At 48.3% G+C, this 14,227-nt stretch overlaps 1 protein-coding gene across 1 annotated transcript; it reads right to left on the bottom strand.

The window, feature by feature from the left end:
- Positions 1-1,327: 1,327 nt before the first annotated feature.
- LOC119928856 (olfactory receptor 6C3-like) lies at positions 1,328-8,996 on the bottom strand. Its single transcript, XM_038747368.1, has 5 exons — positions 8,851-8,996; positions 8,427-8,787; positions 7,835-8,076; positions 7,379-7,502; positions 1,328-1,369 (listed from the first exon to the last, which is right to left on the bottom strand). The coding sequence occupies exons 1-5, from the start codon at positions 8,994-8,996 to the stop codon at positions 1,328-1,330; spliced, it is 915 nt and encodes a 304-aa protein (XP_038603296.1).
- Between the last annotated feature and the right edge of the window lie 5,231 nt (positions 8,997-14,227).

Genomic DNA, 14,227 nt, shown 5'->3' with positions numbered 1-14,227 from the left:
ATGAGGGACCTGAAGCACAGAGAAATTAAGTGACTAGCCAAGGCCAGACAGGAAGTGAATTGTGGAGTAGGGATTAGAACTCAGGTCCTTTGACCCCTAAAGCGTTCTTTTCCCACTGGGTGTCACTGCTACTCAAGATTAGAGGATGTGGATATGTGTTGTAGATGGGGTGCTCAGATACTAACCAGCTATCAGGGAGCCTCCTTGGATCAAAGGGACTCTGCTTGGGACAGTAAGTATTACAAAAATCAGACTGGGGATTTTGTTCTGGGGGTAGGGGTATGGGGTGTCTGTGTGTGCGTATGTGCGTATATGTGAGTGTTTGTGTGTATGTGTGTGTGTGCGCGCGTGTGTGTATGTGTGCGTGTGTGTGTGTGTGTGTGTCTCCCATAGGCCTTTCCGGGTGAAGCCCTCTATTCCCCTACTCCCTCTCCCTTTTCTGCATCGCGTATATACTTGGATGCTTACGTTTTAAGCAGTTGCGATTTACCCCAGCTTTCGCGTTACAGCACTAACGTATATCCGTTTACTTCTGGATTTATATGTATTTCTGCCTCTCCCTCTATGCTGTAAGCTTCTTGTGGTCAGGCAACATCTCTACCAACTCCGTTGAAGTAACTCAAGCGTTTGAGAGAAGCAGCATGGCTTAATGGAACGAACACGGGTTTGGGAGTCAGAGGTCATGGGTTCTAATCCTGACTCTGCCACATGTCAGCCGTGTGACTTTGGGCAAGTCACTTAACTTCTCTCAGTCTGTCTGTGCCTCAGTTACCTCATCTATAAAATGCGGATTAAGACTGTGAGCCCCACGTGGAACAACCTAATTACCTTGTAACTACCCCCGCGTTTAGAACAGTGCTTGACACATAGTAAGCACTTAACAAATACCATCACTAATTAATTAATTCGTAAAGTTCTGTGAACACAAGTTTTCAATAAATATCATTGACTGATTGATTGACTGAAAATTACCACTTCTGATCCCGCTCCAGGGCGGGATCACAGCGCCTGGAAAGCCAGAGCTCTGGGAAGAAGGGAAGGTGGATGCAGTCGTCAATGAATTGAGAATCTGAAATCCACAACGGGAAGGAAACAGACCAAGCTCACCCTGAGAGATCCTCACTTCCCTAGCACTCGTAGAACTTTCCACCTGTTACCCTGTTCCAGGATTTCACGCACCTCGCCAAATCATGCTCATTTCCTCGCCTTCCCATCACCATTGGAAAAGTGACCCCATCTACTAGCCACGAGGTCAACATTTTGGCAACCTCTGGGAATGGGGATGGAACGAAGGCATCAAGAGTTTTCTCTTCTCAAAGCGGGACAGTCATTCTGTACTCTTCAGGAAGGAGATGGGCTTCTCTAAAAGCTGCAGGAGCAAGAGTTGGAGATTTATTCTCTTTGGTTCCTGATGGCTGCACTGGGACCAATTATGAGAACAATGAATGTCTCCCCAGGGGTGAGTCCAGAGATACTAATGAATGGTAGGTGCTTGGTGGCTCTGACTGTGAACGTTTAATACAAGCACTGGGGCCCCATTCAAAGGGCCATTCAAAACCATTAATCCCTAATCCAAGTGACCAAATCCTGAAGTTAGTCAATTGCATTTATTGGGTGCTATGTGCAGAGCACTTTATTAAGCACTTGGGAGAAAACAATATAACTGACACATTCCCTGCACACAACGAGTTTATATGTGTAGAGGGGGAGACAGACATCAATATAAATAAATAAAATTATACACAGTACGTAAATGCTGTGTAGCTGGGAGAGGAGATGAATAAACGGAGTAAATCAAGTCGACGCAGAAGGGTGTGGGAGAAGAGGAAAAGAAGAGGGCAGACCAAGAGGACAGCAAGTGAAATGGAAAAAAGGGTATCTTCCTTCTACAAATAGTGGCTGGGCCCAGGGGTGGTTGAAATATTGGGCTCTTTTGGAGATGGAACCTACTCTCAATTAATCCATCAGTCGCAATTCCTGAGCTCCCACTCGGGGCCCAGCTCTGCACTAAGAGCTTGGGAGAGGACAATGGAAAATATAGCTGAGAAGCAGCGTGGCCTAGTGGAAAAGGTCACGGGTCTGAGAGTCAGAGAACCTGGGTACTAATATTGTCTTTTCCATTTCCCTGCTGCCTGACCATGGACAAGACACTTGACTTCTCTGTGCTTCAGTTCTCCTGTACTCTCCCCTATTTAGAATGAGCCCCAGGCGGGGCAGAGACTGTGTCCAACCTAATTTTTATCTACCCCAGGGCCTAAAACAGTGTTTGATACATATTAGGTGCTTAACAAATACCATAAAAAATGGGGATTGAATTCTACACTCTCCCTATTAGATTATGTTCTCCAGGCAGGACAGGGATTGTGTCCGTACTGCCTATCTTGTACCTGCACCAATGGGTAGTGCACTGCTTGGCACATTGTGGGCAACTACCATAAAAAATAGACATGATCCCTACCTGAGACGAGCTTAACATTTATTGAATATTTCCTGCTTTGGATCCAGGGTTCTGCCTCTCCTCCAGTTTCAAAGGAACTCATCACGAGCACTGTACACCCTCAGAAGGTGGGACAGAGTCATTCGCCTTTTTCGGAGCTATTGTCAGCGCCCTCACCCGTCGTTCTATCCCTTTCTCCCACTGTCAGTCTCTTCTTTAACCAGGTTATCTTTACCCAAAAGATCGAGAGAAGCAGGGTGGCTCAGTGGAAAGAGCCCGGGCTTAGGAGTCAGAGGTCATGGGTTCAAATCACGGCTCCACCAATTGTCAGCTGTGTGACTTTGGGCAAGTCACTTAACTTCACTGTGCCTCAGATACCTCATCTGTAAAATGGGGATTACGATTGTGAGCCCCCCGTGGGACAACATGATCACTTGTTACCTCACCAGCGCTTACAACAGTGCCTTGCACATAGTACGCGCTTATTAAATGCCACTATTATCATTATTATATCACCTGAGTCTGTCTACTTAACCATGAGAATCGAGAGGAAGGGGGAGAATGATAAAAATGACTGATAGATCGCACCTCCTAGATCTATTGGGCTGTCCGAAGTACTCAGAAAGCTGTTCTGCACACAGCAGGTGTTGAGTAAATACCACTGATTGAACTTTTGGAGTCTTCTCCTTCCCTTCGTTTTCTCACCTTTCTCAGGCCCTGGCTCCGTGGCAGAGAGGTGAGCCCCGAGTGCGGAGCTCTGTTGCCAAGGACACAGTTTCCGGGCTGTTGTGGCTTCCTTTTCTCACTTCAAACGGTGTCCTAGGTTGAGCTCTACCTTGTTGGGAGGGGGTTCCAATCTGAGTTGTCGCCCCTGAGATCCGGGGTCTTGGTCGGCCCTCCCTTCCTAATCAATAAATCAATAATTAATCAATCAACTTAACGCTTCCTTCTAGGACCTCCCTGGGCTGCTGGCCACGCTACTTTACCCTGTGACCAGGGAATGATGGGGCTGGGATCTGCCTCTCCACTTGGTAACATTTCCAGGAACAACAAGGATAGCAGACCAGGTGTTACGAAATTTCCCTCAGCCGGTCGTTTATTGTTGCTTGCTCAATCCCAGTGATCCGTGCAGTTCTCCTCGAAACCTCAGACCCCTTCTAGGACCTGTGGTCTCATATCAACATACTCCCCACCATACGAACTGGGATTCCAGGCCCAAAAGCCATCAATCAAATGTCAATCGATCAATCAATTAGTCAATCCGTCGTTCCCTTAGTCTATCAGTGGTATTTATTGAGCACCTGCTGAGTGCAAAACCATCCATCAGTTCATCTCAGGGGTATTTTCTGAAAGCCAATGCAATCCATCAATTAATGAAATGGTATTTATTGAGCACTTGCTGTGTGTAAAGAAACCCATCAGTCAATCCAATGACATTGATTGAGGGCCTACTGAGTGTTACGTATTCCATCCAAGGGGAAGGGGAAAGAGTTTTCATAAGATGACAGAGATGGGGTCCGAAGCACAGGTGGAAGGAGTATGATTTCATCTTATGAAATCCCTCGCCTCTTCCCTCCTCCCCTCCTTAAATTCCATCTTCAACCGCTCACCCTCCACTGTTTCCTTCCCCTCTGCCTTCAAACATGCCCATGTCTCCCCCATCCTAAAAAAACCCGCTCTTGATCCCACCTCCCCTTCTAGTTAAGGCCCTATCTCCGTCCTACCATTACATTCCAAACTCCTTGAACGAGTCGTCTACACCGGCTGCCTCAAATTCCTCAATGCAAACTCTCTCCTTAACCCCCTCCAATCTCGTTTCCGTCCCCTACATTCCACCGACACTGCCCCCTCAAAGGTCACCAATGACCTCCTGCTTGCCACATCCAACGGCTCCTACTCTATCCTAATCCTCCTTGACCTCTCAGCTGCCTTCGACACTGTGGAGCACTCCCTTCCCCTCAACCCGCTATCCAACCTTGGCTTCACAGACTCTGTTCTCTCCTGGTTCTCCTCGTATCTCTCTGGCCCTTCATTCTCAGTCTCCTTTGCGGGCTCTTCCTCCCCCTCCCAACCCCTTACTGTAGGGGTTCCTCAAGGGCCAGTTCTTGGTCCCCATCTGTTCTCTATCTAAACTCACTCCTTTGGTGAATGCATTCACTTCCACGGCTTCAGCTATCATCTCTAAGATGATGACACCCAAATCTACATCTCTGCCCCTGCTCTCTCTCCCTCCTTTCTGGCTCGGGTCTCCTCTTGCCTTCAGGACATCTCCATCTGGATGTCTGCCCGCCATCTAAAACTCAATATGTCCAAGACTGAACTTCTTATATTCCCTCCCCAACCCTGCCCTCTCCCTGATTTTCCCATCACTGTAGACGGCACTCCCATCCTTCCCGTTTCACAAGCCCGCAACCTTTGTGTCATCCTCGACCCTGCTCTCTTGTTCACTCCTCACATCCAATCTGTCACCAAAACCTGCCTCTCTCACATCGGCAACATCGCCAAGATCCACCCTTTCCTCTCCATCCAAACAGCTACCTTGATGATTCAATCTCTCACCCAATCCCGACTGGAATACTGCATCAGCTTCCTCTCTGATCTCCCATCCTCCTGTTTCTCCCCACTTCAATCTATACTTCACGCTGCTGCCTGGATCAACTTTGTGCAGAAACGCTCTGGGCATGTTACTCTCCTCCTCAAAAATCTCCAGTGGCTACCAGGCACCCTACGCATCAGGCAAAAACTCCTCACTCTCGGCTTCAAGACTCTACATCACCACGCTCCCTCCTACCTCACTTCCCTTCTTTCCTTCTACAGCCCAACCCGCACCCTCTGCTCCTCTGCCGCTAACCTCCTCACTGTACCTCGTTCTCGCTTGTCCCGCCAGCGACCCCCGGCCCACGTCCTCCCTCTGGACTGGAATGCCCTCCCTCCACACATCCGCGAAGCTAGCTCTCTTCTTCCCTTTAAAGCCCTGCTGAGAGCTCATCTCCTTCAGGAGGCCTTTCCAGATTGAGCCCCCTTTTTCCTCTCCTCCTCCTCATCACCTCCCCGCCCTACCTCCTTCCCCTCCCCACAGCATCTGCATATCCATCTGGATATGCATCCAGACATCCATCTGGATGTCTGCCCGCCACCTAAAACTCAACATGTCCAAGACTGAACTCCTTGTCTTCCCTCCCAAACTCAGCCCTCTCCCTGACTTTCCCATCACTGTTGACGGCACTAACATCCTTCCCGTTTCACAAGCCCGCAAACTTGTTGTCATCCACGACTCCACTCTCTCGTTCACCCCTCATATCCAAGCCGTCACCAAAACCTGCCGGTCTCAGCTCCCCAACATTGCCAAGATCCGCCCTTTCCTCTCCATCCAAACCGCTAACCTGCTTGTTCAAGCTCTCATCCTATCCCGTCTGGACTACTGCATCAGCCTCCTCTCTGACCTCCCATCCTCGTGTCTCTCCCCACTTCAATCCATACTTCATGCCGCTGCCCGGATTGTCTTTGTCCAGAAACGCTCTGGGCATGTTACTCCCCTACTCAAAAATCTCCACTGGCTACCAATCAATCTGCGCATCAGGCAGAAACTCCTCACCTTCGGCTTCATGGCTCTCCATCACCTCGCCCCCTCCTACCTCACCTCCCTTCTCTCCTTCTACAGCCCACCCCGCACCCTCCACTCCTCTGCCGCTAATCTCCTCACGGTGCCTCCTTCTCGCCTGTCGCGCCGTCGATCCCCGGCCCACGTCATCCCTCTGGCCTGGAATGCCCTCCCTCCCAACATGCGCCAAGCTAGCTCCCTTCCTCCCTTCAAGGCCCTACTGAGAGCTCACCTCCTCCAGGAGGCCTTCCCAGACTGAGCCCCCTCCTTTCTCTCCCCCTCGTCCCCCTCTCCACCCCCACGTATTACCTCCTTCCCCTCCCCACAGCACCTGTATATATGTATATATGTTTGTACATATTTATTACTCCATTTATTTATTTTACTTGTACATATCTATTCTATTTATTTTATTTTGTTAATATGTTTGGTTTTGTTCTCTTTCTCCCCCTTCTAGACTGTGAGCCCACTGTTGGGTAGGGACTGTCTCTATATGTTGCCAACTTGTATTTCCCAAGCGCTTAGTACAGTGCTCTGTACACAGTAAGCACTCAATAAATACAATTGATTGATTGATATGTTTGTACATATTTATTACTCTATTTATTTTACTTGGACATATTTTCTATTCTATTTATTTTGTTAATGATGTGCATCTAGCTTTATTTATATTTGTTCGGATGACTTGATACCTTTCCACATGTTTGGTTTTGTTCTCTGTCTCCCCCTTCTAGACTGTGAGCCCGTTGTTGGGCAGGGGCCGTCTCTATATGTTGCCAACCTGCACTTCCCAAGCACTTAATACAGTGCTCTGCGCACAGTAAGAGCTCAATAAATATGATTGAATCAATGAATGAATGACCACTGATGAAACTCACATGGTTCCTGACATCCAGTAGTTTCCAGTGGAATGGAGGATATAGATAGAGATGATTTCCGAAGAGTGGAGCCAGAATAAAAACAGGGATCAGCTAGTGAGCAAAATAAATAGGATAGATTAGAATATCTGCTAAAATCAGATTAAATCAGTGGGATTACAGTATAACAGATACATATGCAAATATGCTGACTTTAGATGTGAGAGGGAGAGGGAGAGGTTGGGAGTGAGAGAGGAGAGTTGAGAGGATGGGAGTAAAAAGTAGTTAGCCTTTGGGTTCTCTTCCCCATAATGACCACTGATGTCAATCCTCCAGCTGCAGGCCCTCATTAGCTGGGAGATTTGCAAAAGCACAATGCGTCTGGGGAATTCTATTGGCTTGGAACGTCTCTATCACTCAGAGTGAAAAGTCTTGATTCTTCCTTGAGTGGATGAGGGGAAAGGGCCTAGGGAACAGCGGGACCTGGCCAGAGGAGGAATTTCCAGAAGCAGGGGTGAAGGGGCGGACAGAGTGTTGGATAACCATCAGCTCCTTTTTGTTGGGCAGCAGATAAAGCATTAGGCTAATGTACGGAGAGGTAGCACGGCTAAGTGGAAAGAGCATGGCATTGGGAGTCACAGAACATGTGTTCTAATCCTGGCTCTACCATTTGTCTGTTTTGGGACCTTGGGCTAGTTATTTAACTTCTCTCTGCCTCAGTTACCTAATCAGTAAAATGGGGATTAAGACTGTGAGCTCCACATAGGAAAATCCTCTTATCTTGTGTCTACACCAACGCTTAGAACAGTGCTTGGCACACAGTAAGCGCTTAACAAATACTCTAATTTTTTTTATTTTTCAGGCACCGAGTCTCTGTGGTCGAGCCTCTGCGTCTCCTGCACATTTTCCTGCTGTATTTTGTTTCCAAGGGGTCCTCACCTCCTGGAGGAAAATCCGACCCGATGTCCCGTGCCCCGGAAGGCCTGCTTAACCTGCTGATTCCGCAGGGTATAGGTAAAGGGTTTCAATATGTGGGCCAATGACGTGTTGAGCACCGCCACCACCTTGGTCAGTTCCACACTTTCCTTGGCAGACGGTTTGGTATACATAAAGATGCAGCTACCGTATATGATGGAGATCACGACTATGTGGCAGGAGCAGGTGGAAAAGACCTTTCTCCTCTGTTGTGTGGAGGGGAGTCTCAGAATGGCACGCGCGATGGCCATGAAGGACGCGGTCTCTAATGCTAGGGTGAACAGGAGAGTCCCCACGGCAGCGTGGCTCAGTGGAAAGAGCCCGGGCTTTGGAGTCAGACGTCACTGGTTCAAATCCCGGCTCTGCCAATTGTCATCTGTGTGACTTTGGGCCAGTTATTTAACTTCTCTCTGCCTCAGTTACCTCATCTCTAAACTGGGGATTAAGACTGAGAGCCCCCAGTGGGACAATCGGATCACCTTGCTACCTCCCCAGCACTTAGAACAGTGCTTTGCACTTAGTAAGAGCTTAATAAATGCCATTCTAAAAAAAAGACAAGAGCCATCAGCTGCAGGAACCAGATGTCCGAGCACGAGAGCGGAAGCAGAGGAGAGATGTCACAGAAAAAGTGGTCAATGGCTACAGAGCCACAGAAGTACAGTTGGAGACCAAGGATGACCAGAGGAAAGATGACCATGAACCCAGTCAGACAGGAGCAAAGGACCAGCAGGGTGCAGACTCTTTGGCTCATGACAGTTGTGTAGTGCAGCGACCAGCAGATGGTGACATAACGGTCGTAAGACAAGGCGGCCAGGAGGAAGAACTCAGTCGCCCCCAGGAGGATGAAGAAAAATAGCTGAGTTGCACAATAGTTGTTGGAAATGGTCCTGTCCCGGGTGACAATGGTGGCCACAATTCTGGGAATGCAGGTGGCCGTGAATCAGATCTCCAGGAAGGAGAAACAGTGCAGGAAGAAGTACATGGGGGTGTGGAGGCGGATGGTCAGGTTGCCGATGACGCTCAGTACGTAGGTGACAGACATGTAGAGAGGAATCACCGCATGCAAATTCGGGTTGGCCTTGTGCCCTAGTAGGATGAAGTTAGTGACTGGCGTGTGGCTCCTCATGGTTGACCAGTGACTCCTGCTGGCTAACGCCAAGAGGACCATAAATCTGATTTCCTGGAGGAGGATGGAGGGCTGTTTCCCCTCTCCCGCTGGGTAGGGACTACTCCAGATATGCCCAGGGTCCTCCACTGCAGGCCGGGTGCATGTGACCTTGTGCATGGCCGGGTCAGGACCCATTCTTTGGGATGACTTAATGGGCTGATGGCTGATAACTCCATGCGGGACAACAAATGAATGATGGTCCCAGTAGCGATCCTTAGGTTTCAGCAGCCGGAACCTGTGTGAAGGTCGGAATAGAGATAATACTTGGAATGGAGATCATATTTACAGAGCATCCACTGGGAGCAGGACACTGTTCTAATCTGTCCTGAAAATACATACAAGGATGTGACAAATACCTTTCCCATATAGAGCTTTTCTTCTCATGGGCAGGCAAAAGTAAACGTATTTCCCGAGAGTATGGTCAAAATAAGAATTTGAATAACATGTATACATGATTGCTGAGAATGGGTGCAGTTGCCCCCTGGATATATTGGTGTGTAAATGCCTCTTGTAAATGTGACTGGGCAGAAAGTGCCTTTTGACCGATCCATGAATGTCAAGATTTCAATGCAATATATGCATCAAAGCATCAAACTTATCAACTACCAATACGTGAGGAACTGAGTACATCAGGAGTCTTGAGGAAGGAAGTGAATTTGGGACCATGAGCATAGGGCCCAGTGAGTGTTAAGGATCTCATAGCCCAGCCATTCCCTGGACATGTTGGTAGGAAAAAGGAGAAGACCCTGAGGAGACGAGTTCGGAATGTCTGTCTTGAGTGAATAAAAACGTAGGTTTCTGTCAATTCATCAGTCGTATATACTGCGCTCTTATTGTGTGCAGGGCGCTGTACTAAGAGCTTGGTAGAGTACAACACAATAGTATAATAGACACATTCCCTGTCCACAACGAGCTTACAGTCTAGAGGGTGAGACAGATATTAATGCAAATAAATTAATTACCATGTACGTAGGTGCTGTGGGGCTGGGGCGAAGGAGGTGGTGTTGATAGTGCTGAATGTAGGCAGTCAGTCAGGGCGTTATAAAACGGAGTGGGAAGAGAGGAAGTCAAGTCCTAGCTATGTGCCAACCACTTTATAAAGCACTGGGGGGAGATAGCAGATAATTAGGTCCCAAATTGGACTCACAATCTAAGTAAGAGGGAGAACAACTATCGAGTCGCCAGTTTCCAGATGAGGACACTGAGGCAGATAATTCAAGTGATTGGACCAAGGTTACAATCCAGGTAAGTGGCGAAGCCGGGATTAGAACGCAGGGACTCTGAATCCCAGGCTGTCTTCTTTCAGCTGGCGGCACTGCTTTGAAGATTAGAGGATCTGGACACAGGAAGCTAGTGGGGTGTTCAGAGACTAACCAGCGACCAGGGAGCCTCCCTGGATCAAATGGATCCTGCTTGGATCAGAAAGAATGACAAAGGGCAGACTGGGGATAAAGTTCTAGGGTGTGCTTGTGTGTGTGTGCGTGTGTGTGTGTGCGTGTGTGTGTGTGTGTGTGTGTGTGTGTGTGTGTGTGTGTGTGTGTGTTATGCATTTGTTTCTCACAGAGGTCTTCCCCTATTTTGCTCCCTCTCCCTTCTGCATCACTTACACACTTGAATCTTTACCTTGAAATCACTTGCTATTCACCCCATCTTCAGTACTACAGTACATATCTGTCATTTACTTATGGATTTATATTTACGTCTGTCTCTTCCTTTATATTGTAAGGATATGCAATATATATAATGAGTCTACCAACTGTTTAGTACACTCCCAAGCTTTAATAAAGTTCTCTGCACACAGTTAGCCCTCAATAAATACCTGTGATTGATTGATTGATTGATTGATTGATTGATTTTCTGATAATTACCAGTACTGAACGGAGGATCCAGGACAGGGTCTCGGGCTCCAGGAATTCTAGATTGGAGGGAAGGTGGACACAGTATTCCACGGATTGATGCTCTGAAATCCACAACGTGAAATGAAACGACCAAAGCAACCCTGAGAGATCCTCACTTCCCGAGGACTTCGCCCTGATTCTGAAGGTCACCCCAAACGCCTGTCGTGGCCTGGGGCCGGGGTAGTGGTGCTTAGATAGAGTCATGGCTGTATAGAATTTCCCACCTGCTCCCTGGCTCCGTGCTGACGGGCACCTGCTCAGATCCTACTCCCTTCCTCACCCTCCCATCACCATTGGACACGTGAACCCATCCACTCCTAACGAAGTCAAGGTTTCCGCGTCCTCTAGGAAGCAGGAGGAAAGGAAGGCATCCAGTTTTCTCTGTTCACAACAGCGAAGACAATCTGGCCCCCTGGTTCGGGAAATGGGCTTCCCTACCTACTGCATTACCGAGAGTGGGGTTTTATACTCTTCGATTCCTGATAAGCCCACGGGGACCAACTGTAAGAACAATGAAAGTCAGGAGGCACAAATGGATTGAGGTTGCTGTGTTGGATTTGGCTGTGAAACTTTAATGCCCGGATTGGGGCTGCAGATTTGGGGTGGGGCACAGATTCAGTCATTCCAAACCATCAGTTCTCTGTCCAAGTGATCAAGAGGAGAGCAAGTGAGGTGGAGCAACGGAGATCTCTTTTCTACAAATGGTGGTTAGGCTCAGGGTGGTTGAGTCCCTTTTGGGGATGGAACCTACTCTCAGTTAATCCATTAATCGTCTACCTTGAGTCAATAGCAGGGAAGCATCGTCGTCTAGTAGAAAAGAACATGGACTTGGAAGTCAGAAAGCCTGGGTTCTACTCTCGGGTCTGCCATTTACCTGCTATATGACCATAACTTCTCTGAGCCTCGGTTCTCCTGTTCTCCCTCCTACTTAGACTGTGAAATCCATGCAGAACAAGGACTGCGTACAACGTGATTATTTTTTACCCACTCCAGCACTTAGAACAGTGTTTGACATATAGTAAGTGCTTAAAAAATATAATAAAATGGGGATTAATATGGATGTCTCCCTCCTACTTGGACTATTCCCCATGTAGGGCAGGACTGTTTCCATTCTGATTATTTTGTATCTGTCCCAGTGCTTATAACAGTTCTTGGCACATAATGGGAACGTACCATAAAATAATAGACATGACCCCTGCCTTCAAAAAGCTTACCGTCTATTGGGGGATTTCCTGCTTTGATCCTCAGGGTCCAGCCACTCCTTCCTTGCTAATGGAACTCAGGGCGGGCTCATGAAAATAAAAGGATTTGTTGAAACCCCACCCTTGTAAACGGCCCGTTCTCAGTACCTGGACGGTCTGCCATGTGCTGAGAATTCCTGGGAAGGTGTGGGATTAGGTCCCTTACTAGGAGCTAAAGGTTGAATCTGTGTTAATGATAATGCTGGTGTTCTCTACATAACACCCCTCTGGGAGAGGTAGCCTCCTTCAGTTCCTCTCTCCTTCCCTCCTTTCCTCCCTTCCCATACGTGTCCTCCATTGCCTACCACCTGTACTGGAGTGAAGCTCTCCCTACCCAAGCTTTTGGTCTATTTTCCCTCCTCAGCTCTCTCTTGCTTAACCTCTACGTTCTATCCTCTTATGTGAGAACGAAAGAGAAAGGATCTAAGGTGTCTCTGTCTATCAAGTGGAAAGGAAGTGGGATCCCTTTTTCTCTCTTCCCTGTGGAGGAGGAGACACAGGAGGCATTTGTGGCTATGATGATAACTCGGGGGCCCAGGTACAAAATGGGGAAAACTCTATTCCAAGGCAGTTCTAGCTGCAGCTCTAGCTCTGAGCCTCCCGCTCCCCGGGAAGCCTCTGCCCGACAGTTTGTGAACAGAATTCCTAGCTCTCAGACTCTCTGACACTCTACTCCTCCACTTCCTTCTGCACGGAGTGCCACAGGCCTCCGTTCAATCAGGTCTGGGCAGACACAGGGCCCCCGACTGAGATAGTCAGACACACCCCTTTCCTCCTATTGAGGGTACCCCAGATCGACGCCTCCAGGTCCATTTCTTCCCAGAATAACCGCTCAGTGGTTGTGGGCTGGAGGTGGCAGCTGGCACTTTTATTCAGTTTTTTGGGAGCTCAGGATGACAAGAGCCTTGCCAGAAAGTCGCCACGGAGGTTACTAGTGTCCTGTCCCCTGCCTGCAGCTCGCGAGGTGACATATGTTTCTCATGGGGACACAGACTGACCCTCGGCCTCGGGTCTGACCGAGTTCTTTTCGGCTGCGCTGAGCTGTCCCTTCTTATGGGAGTCCGGGTCATGTGCTAACCCTCCATGCCTGTTTCGTCTCCTGCCTTCAAGACTACTACCGAGCCTCTCTTTTCAAGTCCCAGCTCCCAAGCCATTCCGTCTAGAGCCACAATGTGATGATGCCTATTGGTGTCTGCTTACCCCTTGAGATTGAAAGCACGTTGTGGCAAGGGAATCTGGCGCTTTTATTGTTGGGTTATATTCCCACAAAAGCTGAGTGAAGTGCTCGTCGCACAGAATGCTCTCAATCAACACAATTGCTAGAAGGATCGATCGATTGATTGAGTCAAACACAACACCGAAATTCAGACTACTGTTACAGGAAGGAAAATTCTACGATCTGCAGGGATGAGAAAGGAAAGCAGCTGGATCTCGTGGAAAGAGCTCTAATTCCAGCTTTTGACTATGTCACCCCGTGGGCAAGTCTCCTCTCTGTAAATGCCTAATGGATTCATTTTTTTTCTTTCCTTCTTTACCTATTTCTATATACTAACGTCTATGCACCCCTCTAGGCTGAGAGCTCACTGTCGGGGGTGGGGGGGACTGTGCCTCTCTATTGTTGTAGTGTACTCTTCCAACCTCTGGGGACAGTGCTTTGCATAGAGTAAGCGCTCAACTATTTATATTGAGTGAATGAGGAAGGGACAAATGAATGAAGTCTCGGGCCTCAGTAACCTCAATTGTAAAAGGGAAGGGGAAGACCGTGAGTCCCATACAGGACAGGGGTGTATACATACAGATTAGCTTGAATCTACTCCAGCCCCGAGGGCAGTACCTGGTACACAGCAAGCGCTTATGAAGAAATACCAATAGAAGAAAAAACAAAGAGACCAATAAAAAAATAGGTGCCGGGCAGGGTTCGAAATGGAAGAGAAGAAAGACGGTTTGGAACATGTGTAGTTGGAGGTGTCGGAGGACCTTAGTCCACATGGTCCCTGGCCCAGGGAACTGGACGATGTAGACGGGACGAGTTTCAAAGGCAGCTGAGAGG

This window comes from Tachyglossus aculeatus, chromosome 5, assembly GCF_015852505.1.
Source record: "Tachyglossus aculeatus isolate mTacAcu1 chromosome 5, mTacAcu1.pri, whole genome shotgun sequence".
Taxonomy (NCBI): domain Eukaryota; kingdom Metazoa; phylum Chordata; class Mammalia; order Monotremata; family Tachyglossidae; genus Tachyglossus; species Tachyglossus aculeatus.
Note: the sequence above shows the minus strand (reverse complement) of the source record. Positions and strands in the feature narration are given on the sequence as shown.